The sequence below is a fragment of the Stenella coeruleoalba genome (assembly GCF_951394435.1).
Source record: "Stenella coeruleoalba genome assembly, chromosome: 8".
NCBI classification, from domain to species: Eukaryota; Metazoa; Chordata; class Mammalia; order Artiodactyla; family Delphinidae; genus Stenella; species Stenella coeruleoalba.
Window position 1 is genome coordinate 24324910 of NC_137154.1, and position 18846 is coordinate 24343755.

At 48.8% G+C, this 18846-nt stretch overlaps 1 protein-coding gene across 1 annotated transcript in view; it reads right to left on the reverse strand.

Annotated features, from left to right (window-relative positions):
* NAT10 (N-acetyltransferase 10) overlaps positions 1-18846 on the reverse strand; it is a 40207-nt gene that overhangs the window by 11020 nt on the left and 10341 nt on the right. The window contains exons 8-21 of the mRNA XM_079929697.1: positions 18684-18791; positions 14977-15110; positions 13681-13774; positions 13439-13537; positions 9922-10058; positions 6840-6964; positions 6236-6386; positions 5856-5952; positions 4862-4978; positions 3890-3991; positions 3719-3793; positions 3029-3145; positions 2049-2182; positions 1788-1836 (exon numbers count right to left, since the gene is read on the reverse strand). Of these exons, the coding sequence (XP_079785823.1) occupies positions 1788-1836; positions 2049-2182; positions 3029-3145; positions 3719-3793; positions 3890-3991; positions 4862-4978; positions 5856-5952; positions 6236-6386; positions 6840-6964; positions 9922-10058; positions 13439-13537; positions 13681-13774; positions 14977-15110; positions 18684-18791 (1539 nt within the window). The remainder of the gene's footprint in view (positions 1-1787; positions 1837-2048; positions 2183-3028; positions 3146-3718; positions 3794-3889; positions 3992-4861; positions 4979-5855; positions 5953-6235; positions 6387-6839; positions 6965-9921; positions 10059-13438; positions 13538-13680; positions 13775-14976; positions 15111-18683; positions 18792-18846) is intronic.

Genomic DNA, 18846 nt, shown 5'->3' on the forward strand with positions numbered 1-18846 from the left:
AAGTATTTACTGAATATGTACTATACACAGCAGATGCTATTAGGTGCTGGGGTTACAGCTGCGAAGAAAACAGGCCACCCCACCCCGCACCAAAAAAATCCTTGACCCCGAGAGTATATTCTATTAAGAGTATGCTGATGACTCTCAAATCTCTGTCTCCAGCCCCGACCTCTTCCTTGATCTCCAGACTCCTGTAGTCAACTGCCTATTCCATACGTCCACACTTGGCTGTCTAATAGGCATCACACACTTACTATGCCAAAAACAATTCCCACTTCCACCTCCAAATCTGGTCCTACCCCATTCAGTTTCTTTTTTAATGTATTTATTATTTTATTTATTTTTTTGGCTGCTTTGGGTCTTCGTTGCTGCGCGCAGGCTTTCTCTAGTTGCGGTGAGCGGGGGACACTCTGTTGTGGTGCGCGGGCTTCTCATTGCGGTGGCGTCTCTTGCTGCGGAGCACGGGCTCTAGGCACGCGGGCTCCAGTAGTTGTGGCTCGTGGGCTCTAGAGCGCAGGCTCAGTAGTTGTGGCTTGTGGGCTCTAGAGCGCAGGCTCAGCCGTTGTGGCGCACGGGCTTAGCTGCACCACGGCATGTGGGATCTTCCTGGACCAGGGCTTGAACTCATGTCCCCTGCACTGGCAGCTGGGTTCTTAACCGCTGCACCACCAAGGAAGCCTCCCATTGAGTCTTATCTCAGGAAACAGCACCTCCAACACCCAGTTTCTCAGCCAGTCTCTCCAGCCAAAAACCAAAGAACTACCCTTGATACTTCTGTTCACTTACCTTCCACACCCCCATCCTTCAACTCTTCTCAGTTCACCTCCCAAACACCCCTGGCATCTGGCCCTTCTCTCCCCTCACCATGTCCTCCCCAGCCAAGCTGCTCATCTCCCCGCCTCTACTCACGGGCCACCGTCCATCGTCTACACGGCAGCCCCAGCACCTTCCCTCTAACCCCTCCCTCCACCTGAACGGGGAGGGAGCGCAGAGTCCCTGCCCAGACCCACCTGCCCTGCTGTGAATCACCACCCTTTCCTTTCAAGGTCCTTCCAGCCACACTGGCCCTTTGTTTCCTTCAAATCACCAACTTCCTTCCTGCCTCAGGTCCTCACATTTGCTGTGCCCCCTGCTTGAATACGCTCACTTTTCTGCAGGCAGGACTGTCACGTGGCTGGTCCACCCTGATCATTCAGGTTGCAGTTTGAAAGGTCACCCCTCAGAAGCCTGACCACTCATTACACTGTCGCTATCTGAATACTTCTCGTCTGCTCACTTTTTTGCTGCCTATTTCTCCTCATTAGAAAATAAGCTTCACGGCTTGTCTTGCTCACTGCCTGATTCAGTGCATGCACTAAATAATTTTTTTTTTTAATGAACTGACAGCCACTAACTCTCTCATCTTCCATTTTATCCTCTATGGCTCTGTTGTCCACACAAGCGCATCCCTCCTTCAGATACCAGCTTATAGTATGCACTCCTCCCCTAAAACCACTTTTCTTCCTGTTTTTAAAAAATACAAATTCGAGGAGGCCCCCAGTGACAGGATTCCAGAACGTGGTGAACAAGCCCACGTGCACTTCCGCCATCTCAGCGTGGAGCACAAAGCCGCTTGAGTGTGCAGTGGGGAGAGTGACCGTGTGGCCCTCGGTAAGGGCGGCTGCTCCGGAGGCATTCAGAGAAGCCTCCTGGCAGCACAGGCACACCGCTCAGGGCACAGCGGGAGGCACCAGGGCTCTGCAAGGACACATCTGTCACCACCCTCCCCTGCCAGACGCCTCACTCACCGGGGTCTGTCTCAGATAAACAGGGACAAAGCCAGCTCGTTTCCAGAACCTGCAAAGGATACAGAGAGCAGGTCACCACGTGTGCCTTCTGGGAGCGGCTGACACACAGAGCTGGGAAGGGCGGGGGGTGAGGGCAGCGGGGCGGGGGCGTCAGGACAGCTGACACCACTGCAAAGGCAGACACGCAGCCCACAGGACTCTCATTCTCAGGACATCGAGGCCAAAGGGATGCTGCGGGAGGAAGGGCAGGCGAACGCTTACCTGAGGAGCCTGGGGGTCAAGCCGTAGCACACCCCCAGGTAGTCCAGGTGCTCGGCAGGCCTCTCGTTCAGTTTGAGAAGTAAGGGAGGCAGGTCCTTCCGGGGAGTGACGACCTCTTCCAGCAAGCTGACCGCCTGGAGGATGCCCGAGGGGAGAGCACATCCACCCAGCGGAGAGAGAGGAAGGTTAGTGACATTCCCAAGCACCCCTGGCCACACCAAGCTCTGGACGAGCACAGCAAAAACCGGGACAGGTGTCCTGGTTCTTAAAATGTAAAATCACCACTAAGTCCAGTCATCATTCCTGAGGACACCAAAGCCCTAGACGAGCACGGACCCACACTGCTCAAAACCCAGAATGTGGGAAACAGCCACACGGTTTAGAAACGCCAAACGCATTTACAAAGAGACAGAGCTAAGGTGCTGAAGACGCAGGTCTGTCACCGGATGCCTCTGTGTCTTGGGAACTGACAAACCTCTGAGCCCGACCTTAAGTATAAGCCCCTTCCCACCTCCCGAGCAGGCACACCGTGAAACATCAAATGAACCCGTGTGAAAAGCTGTCCCAGCTCCTAGCATTGAGCACTCTTACCCAGAAAGACAGAGCTCCCTGAGTCTGAGGTCAGTACTGAGAGGAGGAGACTGCACTGCACAGCTGTGGCTTTAAGCCGGCATGTGGATCAGCGTCACCTGGGAGCTTCAGGCAGATTACTGGGCCCCACCCAGAGCCTCGGATTCAGGAGGTCCAGGGCAGGGGTCAAGAGCTGACACTCTTAACGAGTCTCCAGGTGAGGCGGATGATGGTGACCCGAGGGCCTCAGTCTCGGTGTCAGCTGGGGAAAGAGAAGCTTCTCCAAAGCCAGAGAGGAACTCTGCCGCTACTGCTCAGAGCCCAGACCACAGGACAGCTCTTGATGATACTCCTGAAGACCCAGAGGATGGCCCTCCCCGAAACCAGGAGCTCGGCCAGAAGACGCCTACCTCACTGCTGACGGTGTGCATTTCCTGCGAGGGCGCCAGGACCTTTTCCTCGAGACAAGGGAATCTGCCCTCATAGTACATCTGCAGCAGCTGCAGGGCTCGGCTGCCATAGCCCATCTGTGAGCAGACACGGAGGGAAACAGGCAAAGGCAAGAGAGATGTCCTCAGTGTCTACGCCACTCGTACGCCCCTGTACTGCTTCTAGAAAGCCTTCACTCCAGGTCAAAGTGCACTTCGCAAAGGGAACCAATGAAACCCCTCAACAAGGTCAAAGCAGAGACCCTTAAGACCTAGCGTGGCACGACCCTCACTCTCGCACTGTCCAGCCCGTCAAGAACGTGAGGATGGCTGAGCATGCTTTCTGGTCCACAGATCAGCGAGCTCGGAACTGATGACTCTAAGGCTAACTCCTCGGTGAGGACTTCTAAGACAGGAGGTAACTACAGGAAGCAGATCTGGGTCACGAGTCCCCTGTCCTCACAAAGAGTGAGCACATACAATCATCCTGCCCACCCACCCCCAGCCTCCGGCAAACCGTCCACAGCAGAGGGGGACCTGGATCTGCTACTCCTTGACCAGCTTCCTATTTAAACAACCGCATACACCTGCCCTAACGAGAGGCCAGCAACATGGCAGCAGCTAATTACAGCACACCAGGTTTAAATAACAGCACACACGAGGACACGTTACCGCTTGATAATCCGGGTGAACAGCAATGCGAACCACTCTTCCACCCGAAAGGCCGCCAAAGTCTGGGTCTTGGAACTGTGGGGGAGACACAAGCCGGTGACTAAGCAACAAAAGACAGCCTCCAGCACTGCCAGCTTCACTCGCTCAGACACACCAGGGAAAGCACATCACCTGTTCCGACACTGTCCATGGAATCAGGTCCCCCGAAGCCTTCTTGCCTCGAGACAGGCTGTTCAAGATGGACTGGCGAGAAATCTCCCCCTCGAGGCACACCTGTTGGGGAAGCAGGACACTGCAGACAGAAAGGCCGGCTCCAGGTTCAGAGCCCACCCCCAGAACCTCACCAGCACTCCGCCCTTGCTCTGACTAGGCCGGCTGTTTCCACTCCAGCGCACGCTTAACCCTGTAACCAACTCATCCGTTTCCAAGAGAAGTTTCATTACTGTGTCCCCTGGGCATCCTGACACCGTCACTAAGAAGGCAGAATACTGACCCAGAGAGCAAAACCACACTAGAAGAGGGTCTCCACACATGGTGTACATGTGAGCTCATCAATTAAGGCTCAGGACGCTCACGTGGCTCTCTACAGAACTGGGCAACGTCAGTGACTCCAGGGTCTAACAGGAATATGGTTAAACATAGTACCGTACGTGCATGTCATGAAATACAATGCAGCCTTAAAAATTATGCAGATTATGAATATCTGACACATTGAAAAAAAAACCCAGATTACCAAATACTATGATCGTATGTTTATGAACAGGAAAAATGATAAAGAAATGCATAAATACAGGCTAGGCATTAAAAACATCTTCCCAATCTGTGTCTTCTAATTTTACAAGTAGCATGTATTGCTTTAGTAATAAAGGAGGAAAACAAAGTTCTGTTTTAGGAGCTGCAAGTCAAAATACGAGTGGCCAGTTCTGATTTTCACCCATCCATGAACAGTGGGGCTTTGGGTCTCTGTCTGGGTGGTAGTTTCCTTTGATGCACCCTAATCGCCTGCCTGGATACGTCCAGTCACTAGGCTTGAGACCAAGAATCAGCAGCTTCCCCTTCTGCGCTGTGGTTACCGAGCCACTAATCCTTGATGCCTAAGTGGGTCCCAAAATCAATGCCACAAGGACACCTCAGCTTCTGTACCTGGATGACAGCAAGCACTTCAGGAAGGGCATTCTGGGTGGGGGGCACGGGAGGCAGGAGGCAGAAGAGATGGTGAGCAGGCGCATCAGAAAGCATCTGGAGATCGCTGGGAGAGTTCTGTGGGGCACAAACAGGTCAGTGAGAAGCACTCCTCATCCTGTCCTCACTCGAGAGGCTACTCCACAGTCATGACTGGAGAACTGCCTTCCCCAGAGCCAGGTGATGTGCTGAAACCCATCAAAGCGCCTTTCCAGCATCATAGCCGGCCAGCCTGAGACCCTCTGTAAGGGCTTAAGCGGGACTTAAGCCTCCAACGTTTGCTGTCACCTCACCACGAGTGCTGAGGCTGCAGAGCCGGAGCAGAGACCTGCTTAGTTAGTGCTATATACTTCACAGCTGGGAAGCGAACTTCTTCCTGATAAGAGGCTGCTATTTCAAGACAACCTCTCACCACTTCTAACATCAACCCTTCGGCTTTCCGTTTAAAGGGTGTTCATAAAAAAGCTACCTAGACACTCAAAAAGTGTCCTTTCCAATGTGCCTTTTTAAGACTTTCAAATATTCCAAATTCTCATTCACTGCTCCTTAAAAACAGCCCAGGGGTATAAGGCTGGTCTCAGGTCAAACAGCAGCCCCCGGATTACAACTGCTATGTCATCTCAGCCCATCCATTTAGCCAACAGGCAAGAAATATAAGTACCCCTTTTAAAATGGGCAAAACTTTCCACCCTCTCCAGCTACCACACATGGAGCTACGTGCAGAAATCTCACACTCTGTATGCAAAGCTGGAGCCCACGACAAGCCTGAACAACAATGGGAAATGCAACCCCTCCAGCAGGATCCCTGGACCTTGCCAACATCAGGACGTTCAAGTCCCAGTGGAATGGTCACCTGAGCCACTGGGTAACAAAACATGCAAAAAGTCGAGTCAAAAGGCACTGCCCAGTGCTGGAATTCACTGCTAAAGTTCACCCGAGGGCTAGCTGCAGTTACCTTGTAATGAGAAGCCACGTAGAGGGCCATAAGCCGTTGGAGGAAAATCTCAGAGGCTTTGTGGTAGCAAAAGAGGGTATCTCTATTAACATAGTAGCTGGATCTGGAGTTAAGCAACCAAAGCAAATCGAAGAGAACCCAGAACAGGACACACTACTTCCAAGGGTCACCTGGATATGCGGGTTTCCCTCAACCTGGGAAGAAGAGCCCCTGGTTCTGAGCAGAAACATATTAGGGAGGAAAAGAAGGGAAATCAACAACATTCAACTTTCCCCTCTCCCTAGAGCAGCAGCCTATGAAGCAAAGGGCCAAAACTCTTTGTTCAACTCTTCCATTGCCCCCTCTCCCTTTCACAGGACAAATGGAACCCAGGAGGATACAGCTCACAGGCTTCAGGCAAGGGGCAGCCAGAGATGATCCGAGTGATGTTGAGGCAATCCAGGCACAGCAGGTCGTTCAGCCACTTCTCTACTGCATCCCCAGGGGCGTATCGGATCGACTCGTGCAGGGAAACCTCATGCAGTGTTCGCACTGTTCCCCACAACACACACACACACAGTGAGGAACAACTAGTAAATACTGTTTTCCACAAGAGCAAGGCAAATGTTCTACTTTATCTCTGTCACATGGCGCTCACAAAATATGGCTCAAGAATTTAAAGCGAGTGGTTTTAAATTGTTCTGGTGGATGTTCAACTTGCCTCGACACCAATCCCAAGGGGATCTCTCTAAGTCAATGCAACCAATGCCCTGAGATGGTGACAAACAGGAATCTAGCCACCAGAAGGCCCAGGTCAGCCACCCATCTGGTCACTGGTTTGCTGTTCCTCAGAGAAAAGCAACTTCACCTCTTGGGAACTCAACCTCTCTGCCTGATGGTCAGACGGTCTGTTACCGCCCATGCGGTCATGAGGGGAAGGATCCCGCAGGAGAGTGTGAAGTGACTTGCTGTGCACTGCAGGCACATTCAGAGCTCCAGGGGTACCTGATGCCAGTCTGGCGGTCGTCGTGGTCTTGTTCTCAGCGGTGGTGCTGACCTGGCTCTGGGCACTCTGTTGACGGAGCTGCTGAATTAGCTTGAGGGACAGAGACCGGCCAGTGCCCTCGTAGCTAGGAGCAAAAGCAAAGGCAATCAGGCATGAGGTCCCAAATCAACTCTCTAGGAGGGGACAGAGAACTACTTTCCTCGTCCTAATGAAACATCAGACTTCTGTTCGCCGAGGACAACCCTGTCACCTCTGAACTTCCATGCCCAAAGGAGGCAGGGCTGCATGGTGGCTCACCTCGGAGCCATCTGGGCCTGGGCTCAAGTCCTGGCATGTCCATTTAGTACCTCTGGACAAAGAACTCAACCCCTTTTAGCTTCCTCCTCAAAAGGGGACTATTCCACACATCTCACCGGACTGTACTGTGAACTAAAAAATAAGGACTGAGGGCTTCCCTGGTGGCGCAGTGGTTGAGAGTCCGCCTGCCGATGCAGGGGACACGGGTTTGTGCCCCGGTCCAGGAAGATCCCACATGCCGCGGAGCGGCTGGGCCCGTGAGCCATGGCCGCTGAGCCTGCACGTCCGGAGCCTGTGCTCCGCAACGGGAGAGGCCACGGCAGTGAGAGGCCCGCGTACCGCAAAAAAAAAAATAATAATAAATAAGGACTGAGAAGATGACGTGAATAAAGCATTTAGCATAATGGAACTGGAACACAGGTAAATGGCCAATTAATAAGAGCTGCTATTAGAAGTTCTATGCTTGAAAAAATGAACAGAGAGCATTTCCAGTTTGAAAAAATTAAGATTAAACAAATCCACCACCCAAGTAACTTTTCTCATTACTACTTTCATTTAAAAGATGACGTAAAGAAGTAATAAAAAATTTGGGGAAAAGAAATCATCTATAATCTGATCACTGAACCAGCTCTTTTCAATTGTTATTTCCTCCTTGTCTTTGGTCACAAGCACACGTGACCACAGGGTGCAGACTGCTCAGTGGGTTTTTTTAATTTTTAGTTTTACACTGTTTCATAGTATTCATTATCATAAATGAGGATACTGCATAAATACTTCCTCTAACTCAAATACTACTTTTAAAGAATGATCAAAAAATTAAATTTTGAAGTGCTTTTATTACTCCTGCCTGCCCCATATAACAAAGCATTCTCAAAGGAATTCCATTTACTTATTTAAAAAAAACAAAAACAAAGAGTAAGCACAAGCAGCAAAGCTAAAAAAATTGTGTGTTTCAAAGAACATTAACAAGAAAGTGGAATTTCTTGAGTGGGAGAAAATTTCTGTAAATCACGTATATGAGACTTGTATCTAGACCATATAAGGCACCCTTCCATACAACTCAATAATAAGTCAGACAACTCAATTAGAAAAATGAGCAGAGGATCTGAATAGATACTTCTCCAAAGAAGATAAATAATGGCCAATAAGCATGTGAGATGCCCCACATCATCAGCCATCAGGGAAATGCAAATGAAGACCACATGAGATACCATTTCATACTCATTAGGATGGCTACAATCAAAAAGACATATAAATGCTAGCAAGGACATGGACAAACTGGAACCCTCAGACACTGCGAGAGGAATGTAAAATGGTTCAGCTGCTTAGGAAAGCAATCTGGCAGTTCGCTAACAGTTAAACAGAAAGTTATCATTTGACCCACTAATTCCACTTCTAGGTATACACCCAACAGAACAGAAAACATGTCTGCACAAAAACCTGTACATGAATGTTGACAGCAGCATTACTGCTACTAGCCAAAAGAGAGAAACAACCCAAATGACCATCAAAAAGATGAATGGAAAAACAAAATGTGCATAAACATACAATGGAATAGTATTCAGCCATAAAAAGGAATGAAGTACTGATATAAGCTACACGGATGAACCTTGAAAACATTATGGTTAGTGAAAGAAGCCAGTCACAAAAGACCACATATTCTAAGATTCCACTTATATAAAGTGTCCAGAATAGGCAAATCCATAGATACAGAAAGTTGATTAGTGGTTGCCTAGAACTGGGGGGCAGGAAGGAACTGGAGGATGATAATGCAAGGATATGGGGTTTCTTTCTGGGGTAATGAAAATGTTTTAAAATTGACTGTGGTGATGGTTTCACAACTCTATGAATATACTAAAAATCACTGAATTATACACTTTAAATATATCTCAATAAAGCAGTTATCAAAAAAGAGTAAAACCCATTTTACTTAACTGTTTTCAGTATAAGCAAAGCAGTCAAATAATAAATCTATAATATAGAATTATCTCTTCAAGATGTGACTTCCATATAGAAACCTTTTCTATATTGAAGATATGTATACACTGAACAGGAAAGATTTCCCAGTATATTCTTTTTTTTTTTTTTTTTTTGGCCATGCTGCACAGCTTGTGGGATCTTAGTTCCCCAACCAAGGATCAAATCCAGGCCCCCAGAAGTGGAAGCTCGGAGTCCTAACCCCTGGACCACCAGGGAATTCCCAGTATATTCTTTATATAAAAAAACAAATTCAAAACACTATGAAAACTATGTTTATGTTCTTATTCAAAATGAAAAAGTTGTCTCTATATGGTCAGATCACCAGTGATTTTTCTTTTTGCTTACCTTACCTTTCTAGCTTTTCTAAAGCAAACAAGAACTAAATATTTCAAAATTTTAAAAAAGCTCTTGAGCCTGCTTTCTTATGATAACTATACAGTTACTTTAATACTATATTTTCACATAAGCCTCAGAGATAAGACACTGGTATTGCCATCCATGTGCCCTTTAGAACTTCATCAGGCCTACAGACAGAAGGAGACACTCATCAGCTGGGTTATGAAGTTCTTCAGGCTGGTGCTGCCTGTTCTGGTGGGCCATAGCTCGGACCAGAAGTGAGCTGTAGTTTACTATGAAGGGGCCAGCTGCCAAGGAGAAGGCTGAGGAGAGAGTGCAGCAGAGCCCCAAAGACTCAAACTTCAGGAATCAGCCCTACCCACCCAGGCCCAGGTCACATTCGTTAAATGCTATGTAACTGGCAACAACCTACAATGGGAGCAACGGCTCCTGCCCGAGGTGCCTCACCCGTTGATGGTGGATGCCATGAACACAAGGTAGGGCCCCAGAAGGCTCTTCACCAGGGGGAGGGGGATGGCAGCAGCTTCATCGATCACAACAAGTTCAGCCTGGCCCAGTTTCACAGCATCTGCAGGATGTATATACTGCCAGAAAGAAAAATTTGTATTATTAGCTTGGCCACCTGATACCATGGCTGTGATCTCTGGTGAGTCACCATAAAGGCCTCTCTTTACTCTCTCTCCCCAGTCCCATTTCTTCTTCTCTCATTCCTCCTCCTCGCTTTTCCCTGGCAGGGCAAAGCTGGGATGGGCTTAGAGTCAGATGCCTGGGTCCAAACAGGTCGACCACTGGCTGTGTGGCCCTGGGCAGGTCACTTCATCTCAGCACCTCAGATTCCTCTCCAGAAAATGGAGGAAATACCTGATGGCTGCTTGAGAAAAAAAATAGGTAAATCTGTAAAAATGCCCTACCTGGGACCTGGCTGAGTGATAGGTGGTGCCTCCCCTTCTCTCCTCTCTCCCTTCTCAGGCTTCTCCCCAGCCTCACTCTGGCCAGTGGGCCAGAGGCAAGCTTGGCCCCAGCAATGGCTAAAGGCGAGGAGTTTCTCAAGCATCTCCTACACTCTGGGTACTGTGTCCTGCTTTGACACCATCAATATAAAGCCCAGGTCCCCCTGCACTGGTGGGGACACTTCTAAGACTTATAACCTTCTTAGTGCGCACACATCCTTATTTATATTATTAGCTGGGCCATCTAATGTCACAAACTTGCCATGAGCTTGGCACCCTTATGCGTATAAACAACGCTTTCAGTTCCTACAGGGGTTCCTGCTCTTTTTAAAGTTTGCAAAAGTCTATGAAGAGGTATTTTTACAGGAGAGGAAACCTGAATAGCCAACTAACATAAACAAAGGTACTCAACCTCACTAGTCATCACAGCAATGCTCAAGACAACAAGGAGACCCCACTTCACACGCAGACGGGCAAAACTTAAATAGCAGTAAAACACCCAGTGTTCGTGAGGACGTGGGGAAACAAAAACTCGAGAGTGCTGCGGTGAATGTCAATATGTACAAACACTTTAAGGAAGAATTTGGCAAAATCCGAGAAAGATGGAAATCTACGTATACCCTAAGACCCAACAATTCCAATTCTAGAAACATATAAATAAACTGTAATGTGCTCATATAGTGCTTAAAAATGAATCAACCAGATCTACAAGCTTCAATCTGGACCAACTTGAAAACAAATGTTGAGTGAAAAAAAGGCAAGCTAAAGAAAGACAAGTATAGTACGTTACCATTTACGGATACATAATTATGTAGTGAAATATAAACAAATGAATTGAAAGGAAACACACCAGGGACTTCCCTGGTGGCGCAGTGGTTAAGAATCCGCCTGCCAATGCAGGGGACACGGGTTCGAGCCCTGGTCCGGGAAGATCCCACATGCTGCAGAGCAACTAAGCCTGTGTGCCACAACTACTGAGCCTGCGCCCTAGAGCCCGCGAGCCACAACTACTGAAGCTCGCGAGCCTAGAGTCCGTGCTCCGCCACAAGAGAAGCCACCGCAATGAGAAGCTCGTGCACCGCAATAGGAAGCCCGCTCACCGCAACCAGAGAAAACCTGCGTGCAGTGATGAAGACCCAGCCCAACCAAAAATAAATAAATAAATTTATTAAAAAAGAGAAGAAAAAGAAAGGAAACACACCAATCTCAGAGCACAGTATGGGGAGTGGCGGAAGGGAATGGATGGGGAAGGGTACGGGAGGGACTTCAACCGTGTCTGTGAGGATTCAGATCTTTAAAACAAAAATATGAGTGGCTTTTTTTTTTTTTTTTTTTTTTGCGGTACGCAGGCCTCTCACTGTTGTGGCCTCTCCCGTTGCGGAGCACAGACTCCGGACGTGCAGGCTCAGCGGCCACGGCTCACGGGCCCAGCCACTCCACGACATGCGGGATCTTACCGGACCGGGGCACGAACCCGTGTCCCCTGCATCGACAGGCGGACTCTCAACCACTGCGCCACCAGGGAAGCCCATGAGTGGCTTTTTAAACGTGAAACCAACACAGCAAACAGCAAAACATCAGCATTTCTTAAGCCTGAGTGCTGGGCACCTGAGTGTTATCTTATATTGGTCTCTGTGCTTTCCTGTAGTTTTCAAGTATTCCATTACAGGTGAGATTTTTTAACTGCTTTGCTGGAAGCTGATGGGTCGAGGGAGCAGAGACCCCACTCATTTCCGACAGCAGATACATGTCCTCAGGAAGGCCCCACATCTTGGATCCTTACAGAGAAAAACTAAACAAGCACCTCATAAAAGCAGCAGGAAGCAGGCCCCTGGAGAGGCACCGCCGACTTTAATATTCTGCTGTATCGCAATTTCCAGAAAGAAAGAAGAGGTCTCAAAGGGACACAAATGTAGCCTCATAAAGTCAGGTCACCTCTTCTGCGCTTCAACTCCAGTCTGGAGACAAAAGGACTCTGGTAATACGAGAAGGTCTCTGATGACAGATCCAAGGCGCAGCGAGGGCTGAGCCAGGCATTTCACGGAAAGCTTCTCCCTCTTTGGTTTGTGTGTTTCTCTTGAGTTTTAACAGATCTCTGTATTCTCAGGGCCTGCAGCCTGCCCCTCACCCCGCCCTACCCCAACACTGGACTCTCTTCCCCTCAGCTGAGAGAACCAGGCCAAAGTAGGAAGAAACGCACAGAGAGAAGAGAGTCTAGAAAGAGACCCAGCAAGAAAAAAATTAAGGTCCTTGAGGGAAAAAGGCACAAACACTGAACCTCATTTATAACCTGGATCCTTGATAAAAGGTATACCTCCTTGACAGACATATACAAATGCCTCACAGGCATAAAGCTCAAGGGCGTAAAGTGCCAAGTTGGCCTGGCCCACTTCCCACCCCAACCCAACTCCAAAAGTGATCAATAACCTGCTCCACTAGGAGCCCACGGGCCTCCATCCCTTCTGCAAGCCTGTCACGATTTAACAAAATTGTAGCCTTTGGACACGTACAGACCATTCAGGCTTACAGAGCACTGGAGATTCACAGAGCTTTCGGGGAAACACTGTTTCAAAAGGAAAATAGGCCACCGGCTAAACCACAAAGATTCAGAGTACATTTTACAAAGAACTTTTCTTCTTTTAAATGGTGAGGTTATTTATTGTCCTTGCTACAGATGCATCATTTCAAAACCTGCTGTAACTATGCAAAATTAGAAATGTCCGAAAAAATGATTTTCTCTTAGCTGATTAGCATACTTACAATCCTACTCACTCAATTTTCAAGGGACAAAACTACAACTTTCCCATCTGGCTACATACATTTGGTAGTCTGCTCGAATGTTTTTCTTTAGAAGAGGCTGAAAATCTGGAACACGTTTACCGTAAAACAACAACGCTGTCTAAAAGATATGCAATTACACAGCACATAAAACAACTATAAAAAGAGACGTCTTAGAGCGTTTATACACAGCAGGACACTGGCCCCACGTGGTAGGGTTCTAGAACAAGCCTCACCTGAATGGTCTGCCTGTGTTCCCGGAAAATGTTCACTCTGATCACGGCTTTGTTAAATTCAGGATTTAGAGACTGAATGATCTCATAATCCAGATGCTCCTAATAGGGAAAGAGCCAAACCAATGCCAAACGTCAGAAACAGGCTTTAGAAACTAAATATTACGAAAGTTTGCATTCTAAAGACTTCACCTGGATTTATACTCAGCATGGAATCAAAATAAGCTCTTATCCTAATTTCCTACCTGATACTGCAGAGCATCAAATCCTTTAAATACAAATTCAAACAGAGTGTGGAGGTTATCCGGGCTCGGAGAGGTAACAAAGATATTGGAGTAGCTGTTGAACAAAAGGAGGATTTTTTTTTTTTTAAGTAATTAGGAAATCTAAGAAATGTTTAGAGAACTTAAAAAAAGAAAACATTTTTGTTTGCCCCTGTTACACAGGGGATAACCAGAGACAGTGGCAGAAAAAAAATCAGGACACACGTTTTGGGGAGGAAAAGTAAAGCAACTCCAGACCTGAGGGTATTCTTCCTCCCAACCTAATGAAAACGCATTACCAGTTTGAAGGTAGCACATCCCAGCAATCAGCTACCAGCATCTGTGAAAGCACCCTGCTGAGGGCACTGTGGGGACTGCTCCCTCAGTGCCAGGGCTGGCACGCGGCTCCCCAGTCCTGCACCCTGGGACGGGAGAGGGCTTCACTCTCATCACTAGCTGTGCTGTGAGGGTTTCAAACCGTGAAGCCAAAGTGCTCAACTGTGCTCAGACTAAGGCCACAGTTAACCTCTGAGGAATCCTTGTTCAGTGTAAAGGATGCTGATGGTGGCGGGGCTGAGTGGTACTGCCAGAGCAGCGAGAGAAACAAAGGACTAGGAGTCAGGAGCCGAGTTCAGCCCCAGCACTACCAGCACTGACTTGGGGGGGTCTTGGGTGAGTCACTGAAACTCCCTAAGCCTGGGTTTATCCATCTATGAAACGCTAACATTGTTAATTAGGAGCACCAAGGAAGAGAATGCATACGGGACGTGGCAAATTCTAGGTCCGTTATTTGTGTCTGGGAAGCTGGAAGTACATGATCTCCTGGCAGTTGCAGAAGTCTTCCGCCCAGGACAAAAGAATGGAAAGGAACATCACACTCAAATGCAGTTCCTCAGGAGCAAACAAGATCTTCTACTGATCAAAATCATTAAAATGTCAAACTTGTACTTTTCTAAGTCAGCAAAGCGGGTCATATTCATGCTCATCTCCTGAGAGTTTTTAAGTTTCTTACCCCCATTTCTTTGCTCTTGTGTGTTTGTTCAACTCTAAATAGTGAGTTGGCCCTGGTGTATGTCTGTGTGTGCATGCACACATATATGTGCACCTTTGGGGGTTTGGGGGAAACAGCATTGCTCTTTCTAGACAGGAACCCAAGACCTAGAGAAATCACACAGGAGCCCGCTCAGACCCAGGAGCAGCTTCCCTGTCCCCTGACCCCCTACTCCTGCACACTGCTCCCTCAGAGCTCAGAGTGCCTAAAGATGGGGACCCCCTTACCCAAAAGCCACCGCCCCAGCAATAGCCAATCCCAGGGCTGCAGATTTTCCCCTTCCTCGGGCAGCTGTGAGCACAACAGTACTCCTCAGGGTCTTTTCCGAGATCCCCTCAATGAATTTCAAGACAGCTTTGGCCTGTGGAAAGAGAAACATATTAGGTGAGCTTTGAGAAAGGCCAAGGTCCAGCCATCTACCACCATCGCTGCGGAGAATTCAGGCTGATGCCTAGGCTAACTCGGAGGCGGAGGGGCTGCAGGGCAGTTCTTACTGGCCAGAAAGCAAGGCCCAACACCTGGACTCTCACTCCCTTAATCGTCCCCTCTGGGTCTCAAGGCTTTAAACACCAACTAGGTGCTGATAACCCCCAAGTTCATACCTCCATCCAGACCTCTTCCCCGCACACCAGACTCTTCTATACACGCAACTGCCCCTGCTCTGCCCTCCACCTGTACATCTAATAGACATCTCACATTGAACACCTAACATCCCCTCCAATCCTCCCCCACCTACGATCTTCCCCAGCTCAGCTAACTGTCCAATTGTTTAGGCCAAAAGTCTTCTCCATTTTCTCCCATACCTGATTCATCAGCAAATCCTGTCCATACTTCCTTCAAAACATAAAAATTCTACATTCCTCACCATCCTCCTCCTCCACCACTCTGGTCAAAGCCACCACCCTGTACTGCCGCCATTATTACAGGAGCCTCCTAATCAGTCCTGCTCCCACCTTCGTTCCCCTACAGCCTAGACTCAACACAGCACAAGGCGATCCTGTTAAAATTAAGGCTGGCTTCCAGAAGCATAAGAATTCCTTCAATTGGATAAATAATTTGTGTATTTGTTTAAAAAGAAAAAGCATGATAACGGGGATTAAATAAATAAAGCCAGCCTGGGGATCCCTCTGACAGCTGTGCAGAGACCATAAGCATAAAACTCTCTGCTGGCCCCCATCACTCCATTACTTGGGAGTAAATGCCAAGCCCTCCCAGGGGCCTGCATGGCCTGCACGGTCTGACCTCCATCGTTTCCTCCTACCCTCACCCACTCGCTCTGCTTCAGCCCAGTCGGCCTCCTTGTGAGTCCCTGAGCGCACCAGGAGAACCGACCTGAGGCCTGTGTATCTGGTGACCCCTCCGCCGGGAGCACTCTCCCTGCAGAGAGCCACGTGGCTCGTTTTCTCAACTCCTTCAAGCCCACTCAAAGAGCAGCTGCTCACCAGGCCCTCTCTGACCACGAGACAGAGACCCGCAGCACCCCTCCCTCCTCCCGGCACTCCCCATCCCTCCTCGCTGCTCTTCATGTTTCCCCACCTACACAGCACCTTCTACTACAATATGTGGTTTGCTTATTTCCTTGATTCCCTGTCTTCCTCATCCCACCAGAATGTAAGCCCCATAAAGCAGGTGCGTCCCTCTTGTTTACTGCTGAGCCCCTGCCTAGAGGAGTGTCAGTGGCACTTAATGAGAAGAGGGACCATAACACTACTCAGGGGCCAGACTCTGCTCCCCACGGGGAATCTGCCCTGGGAACAGGCCACTGAGACTGGGAAGAAGGCCAGATTGTCCAGCCTGGCCTGTCTGGTCCTGAAGAAGCTGCCTTACATGACTGGGCATGGACACTCAGAAGATACCGATAAGACGCAGTCCCAGGCAGAAGGAAGGGAAGGAAGGGGAGGGGCTTCAGGAAGCCAGAGTCTCTCCAGATGGAAACACTCAGAGGGGATCCAGGTCCTACTCGCCTTAACTCGGCCTTGGCCGAACACTGTATTTTATCCTCTTGTTGTTTGCTTTAGAGTAGAAAAGTGAAGAACTCTGATAAAACATAAGTGGCAAAATCTACAAACATAATAAAAGGGTATGAAATCTGGACTAAAAATGCACTCTAAAGTAATATTCTAAAATGAAAAACCAATACAAAAAAGCAGAGTGGTTTATAAAAACAAACAAAATAACCAGTAATTATATGAAAACAGTGCCTGCTTCTCTCATAACTAAAGTAACAACAAATTGAAACAACGATCCTATGTTCCCATATCAGATTCGTAAAGATATACGAGTTTAACAGTACCCAGTGTTGGCAAAACTGCAGAGAAAAAGGCCTTTTCATACATGGTGCGGGTTCCATAACCTGGCATGACACCTGTTTTAATGCACACATACTCTACCCCAGCAATTCTCCTGTTAAATTATCCTAGAGACAGTGCCCACAAATGTATCTGTAAGAATGTCCTAATAGCATTACTTATAATAGCAAAAAAGCTGGAATCAAGCCAAATGTCTAATGGGGACCACCTTCCCTTTGCACACTTTAAAAATACCCATTTATATGCACAGAAAAAGATCCAAAAGGACACACAATAAACCGTTAACAGTAGCTGTCTCTGCAGAGCAGGACAGCCAAGGAGAAACACCACTTTCTATTTTTAATGCACACTTTCCTACTTACTGATTTTTTAAATTTTTTTGCCATGGGTCATTTATTTTCTTATAACAATACTACTGTATTATAGTTTCTCCCTCTTCTGCCCTTTCCCTATCCTCTCTCTCACTCCCTGTCTCTGGTGATAAAGTTACCAGGAAGTGGTTGAAAGCAACCCAGAGCCTGCAGCCGGGGCTGCAGAGAGAGCTGCATGGTTGGTGATTCTACTTCCAGCATGGAAAGGGAATCCACCCTATTGGGTCTCAGCCCCAAGTGGGCGGCATCATTGCAGCTGTTTTCCATCATGAGGGAAAAGCCCAGCGCTGAGAGAGGCCTGTGCTGCTTGGCTGGCTCAGGCTGGACCAGAACCCTGAACACACCCGACAGCTTGCAGGCCTCTGGGCCACATCCATTCAGCTCCCATCACCGCCCAGGAACCACCGGAGAAGCCAAGTTTACCAGCCCTGGCCACTTCAGGGAGCACAGAAATGCATCCTGGCAGCTCCCACCCAGCCTGCTGTCTGTACCTAGAGATCAGGTACACAGAGGATCCTCACCACACGGCCCTCATCAGCCCTCACACTGAAGCCTCCAGCTCTCCTCACTTAGGAACAAGGCATAAGCGAAAACCTTTACATCATCAAAACTTAATGAAAATGGGGGCTTCCCTGGTGGCGCAGTGGTTAAGAATCCACCTGCCAATGCAGGGGACACGGGTTCGAGCCCTGGTCCGGGAAGACCCCTCATGCCGCGGAGCAATTAAGCCCATGTGCCACAACTCCTGAGCCTGCGCTCTAGAGCCCACGAGCTACAAGTACTGAAGCCCGCGAGTCTAGAGCCCTTGCTCCGCAGCAAGAGAAGCCACCGCAGTGAGAAGCCCACGCACCGCAACGAAGAGTAGCCCCAGTTCGCCGCAACTAGAGAAAGCCCAAGCGCAACAGCGAAGACCCAATGCAGCCAAAAATAAATAAATTTAATAAATTAAAAAAAAATAATGAAAATGAAAGGACACAGGTCTAGCACCCCGTGCCTGTGGCGTTCCTCCATAAATGTAACCCATCTCCCCCCGACCCCCAGCTCCCTGATAACGTGGGGAAGGGGGAGCTAATCCTGGACCACTGTTGTGAACACATGCTGCTGCTGCACGCCTGAGAGTGAGCAACAGAAAAGGGACCTCGCCCTTGGAGGAGCCAAGCCTTGTTCTAGCTTGGCGTCTGTCACTCTCCGCCTGCTGTCTCTCCCCTCCGTGCCGTGCAGACTGGGCTGGGGACGTTCCGAACGCACGCTCACCTGGTCTAGGGTCTTGCAGCACTCCACCAACACGCCCACAGGCTGGGTGTCCTGCAAGCTCTCCTTCAGCTCCTTCAGCTCCAGACCAGAAGGCCCAAGACTCTCCTCCTACCAGACAGGAGAGGAGGAGAAGCTTTGCCGCCACCCCGGGAGGGCCAGCACA